This window comes from Vollenhovia emeryi, unplaced genomic scaffold (assembly GCF_000949405.1).
Source record: "Vollenhovia emeryi isolate VEMERY1.0 unplaced genomic scaffold, V.emery_V1.0 DF939923.1, whole genome shotgun sequence".
Classification (NCBI taxonomy): Eukaryota; Metazoa; Arthropoda; class Insecta; order Hymenoptera; family Formicidae; genus Vollenhovia; species Vollenhovia emeryi.
The window spans coordinates 13,360-16,356 of record NW_011966443.1 but is presented as its reverse complement, the minus strand read 5'-3'; the positions used below and the strand labels follow the sequence as shown (position 1 = coordinate 16,356).

The 2,997-nt window shown below is 39.0% G+C and overlaps 1 protein-coding gene across 1 annotated transcript; it reads left to right on the top strand.

Moving 5' to 3' along the window:
• Window positions 1-600: 600 nt before the first annotated feature.
• Window positions 601-1,786, top strand: LOC105556574. The gene is made up of 2 exons (XM_012003668.1): window positions 601-1,274; window positions 1,402-1,786. Exons 1-2 carry the CDS (start codon window positions 601-603, stop codon window positions 1,784-1,786), a joined length of 1,059 nt encoding a protein of 352 aa, XP_011859058.1.
• Window positions 1,787-2,997: the final 1,211 nt, after the last annotated feature.

Here is a 2,997-nt window from a genome sequence, read left to right as displayed (position 1 = left end):
GATGTCGATTCGACGTCGTTTCGACGTCGATCGACGAATCATTTCTCACTGGGTAAGCGTCTGTAATATCGGATAGCTGGCATATCATTTCGTAAAATGATAGTGGAAAGAACTATGTGTTGAATCTTACTATTGTATAGTGCTATTTTGTGAATATGTAAGTACTTAATTTGTTGTTATTGCGTTTATTCTTGTTATTCTTCGGCTTAATATTATTTTTAATTCAAGTACTTACACAAAGTCAATTTTGCCAATCTCTTAATAATATAATAATAATAATATTTTTGTTTCTCAACCTTCCAAAATGTTATTTTAAAAAATAACAACATAATTTGAAAATTTTGATAGATATGAGATTTCCTTCCTGAACAAAATCCCTCAGAATTTTATCAAAACTAACACAATATAGTAATTTACAGCATATAGTTCATGTCAACATGAAGAAGGACATTAGTTTTCTGCGGTCTCTATAAGTTTTTAATAGAGTTGAAGCAAAAAATACAAAAAATTAAATTTTTCCATATATTTCTTGGAAAAAAATGCGAAGGAAATTTTTCCAAAAAACCTGGAAATTTTTCCAATTTTACCGGAAGTTTTTCCATGCTTCAGAACTCTAATCAAATAGTTTCTAGACACGGAATACCAGGCGAAGTCCACACTGATCCAGGTAGGAACTTTGAATCCAAGCTGTTTTCAGAAATAATGACTCTACTTGGAATTAAGAAAACTAGGACTACCCCTTTACATCCGCAATCAGATGGACAAGTTGAACGCCAACATAGAGCAATTCTCGATTTTCTGGCAAAATTTATTTCAGACAATCAAAAAGATTGGGATCGTTGGATTCCTATGTTTTTACTGGCATATAGATCTTCAAAACACGAAACTACAGGAGTGTCTCCTTCGGAATTATGCTATGGTCGTGATCTTAGGCTACCTTTGTACCTTCTTCGGGGTTGCCCTCCAGTTATCTGTGGAAAGGAGGATCAAGTGAAAGAAAGCTTTTTGGGAAACTTAAAAGGAAAATTAGATCAAATCCATTCAAGTGTGAGGGAACGTATGGAGGTTAAGTCTTCACGGATGAAAAGGCGCTATGATCAAGGTGTTAGACAAATTCTTTTTCAGGAAGGACAAAAGGTGTGGTTATTCAATCCAAAGAGAGAAAGAGGAAAGGCTCCCAAGTTACAGTCCAGTTGGGAGGGCCCTTTCTTAATAGTCAAGAGGCTTAGTGACGTTGTTTTCTGCATTCGGAAGTCGCCGAAGCATAGGTGTAGGTTAGTTCACGCGGATAGGTTGGCTCTTTTTGTTGAGAGGGTTTAATGTTAGGGAACGGAGCCCGTGTAAATACAGACACCCTGGATTTTTGTTCAAAAAGTTTTCTGCGTGGTTTTTCTGTTTTAGGTTTAGTAAAATTCCATACGATGATGAGGAGGAACTCCTAGTGGAGGATCGCTCTAAAAGAAGACGTTCTTTAAGAATAAAGAAGACTGCCCTGCCCACGGTTTTTAGAATCGGGGTTTTCCCGTGTGGCCTTTGGGCGAATGCCGGGGCAGAGACAGGGAGAGCCCGCGTGGGCAAAGGGTCCCTGTGTAGTTTCCCCTCCCCTGTCCGAAGAGGGAAGAGTCAAGCGCACAAGCCGACTCAGGGAAGAGTCAAGTGCGCAAAAGGACTCAAGGAGGACATCGTCGAGCGGCATGCGGGTTCCGCAGAGTGCGGAGTTATTTGGCAGAGTTCCGGCAGGAAGAGGATGCCCTGGAGCCAGCTATGGGAGGAGGAGTCTGGTTGACTCTCCTCCGGGGTCGCTGGTCTGGAATCCAAGTCCGAAGTCGGGAAGAAGCTGCCAGGATTTTACTGCCCCCCTGCCTGGATTGTATCGGTACCGTGGCGGGTTGCCACGATACCGATGAGCAACTGTTGTGTATAAACATCGATTGATTCGAAGCTTGGCTCTCGAGCCGTCTGGACGTGTAGTAATTCTAATAAAGTTCCTCTGTTCTTGTTCTTCTCATTTTGGTGTGTCTCTTTGACGCGTACGTGTGCGAAAGAGTGCCGGGCACTCTCGAGAACTGAGTTCGCGGTCGGAGTGCGCGGAGACGCGGCGACCGGAGTGTGCGAGGACGCACGCGGAACGTAACAATATTAACGTGGCCAAACGGGTGCCACTCGTTTTTATCGAATAACATCAAACACGTCGATTTTTCACAAGATTCAATTGTATTAATTAATTTCTGGCATATATTTGTTGCGTTCGTGTTGTGCAGTTTAAACGTTTTTATTTTTACTCCCGGTATTTCTGGTAAAAATGTACATGCTAAATCTACGCGTTCACAGTTCTGGCTTTCTCGATTAAGAGAAATAGCACGATAACTGTGTAATAAATATATAACCTCGCATTCAGGTAGTAAATTTTCTAGACACGCTTAAACAGAAATGAAAGCGTTATTTCAATGATCTCGTATTGTCCTTTAAAATGTAGTTTATAAAAATTGTTTCAAATATGACATCTACTTTCTACTACTGACAAAATAATTTTATTCTTCTGATTACTTAACTTTACTACATACTTTAAGTATGTAGTAAATGTCATATTTGAAACAATTTTTATAAACTATTATACATTTTGATATTTGAACTACATTCTTTAGTACTCTATTAAAATTATATTTTTTATTTAGTTTCCTATTTAAATTAAAGGACAATACGAGATCATTTTGATATTTGAACTACAAAGTAAAATAAAACATACTCAGCATATAAAGTGAAGTCCATTTGTGGAGAAAATAAAATGCTATTTTGGGAAGAATTCTTAGATTCCTTAGGTCATCTTCTATTTGTTGATAAAGACAATTGTCGACAAGAGGCAACGGTCCAAGGTCCTTGTAATATATGAGGCAAGGGCCTCTTCCTCTTCGCATCTCGAAATTTACTGCGTCTAAGTTCCTGAAAATATAAATTTCACTTTCAAATTTATGCGCTGCATACAGGTTACATCCCAGA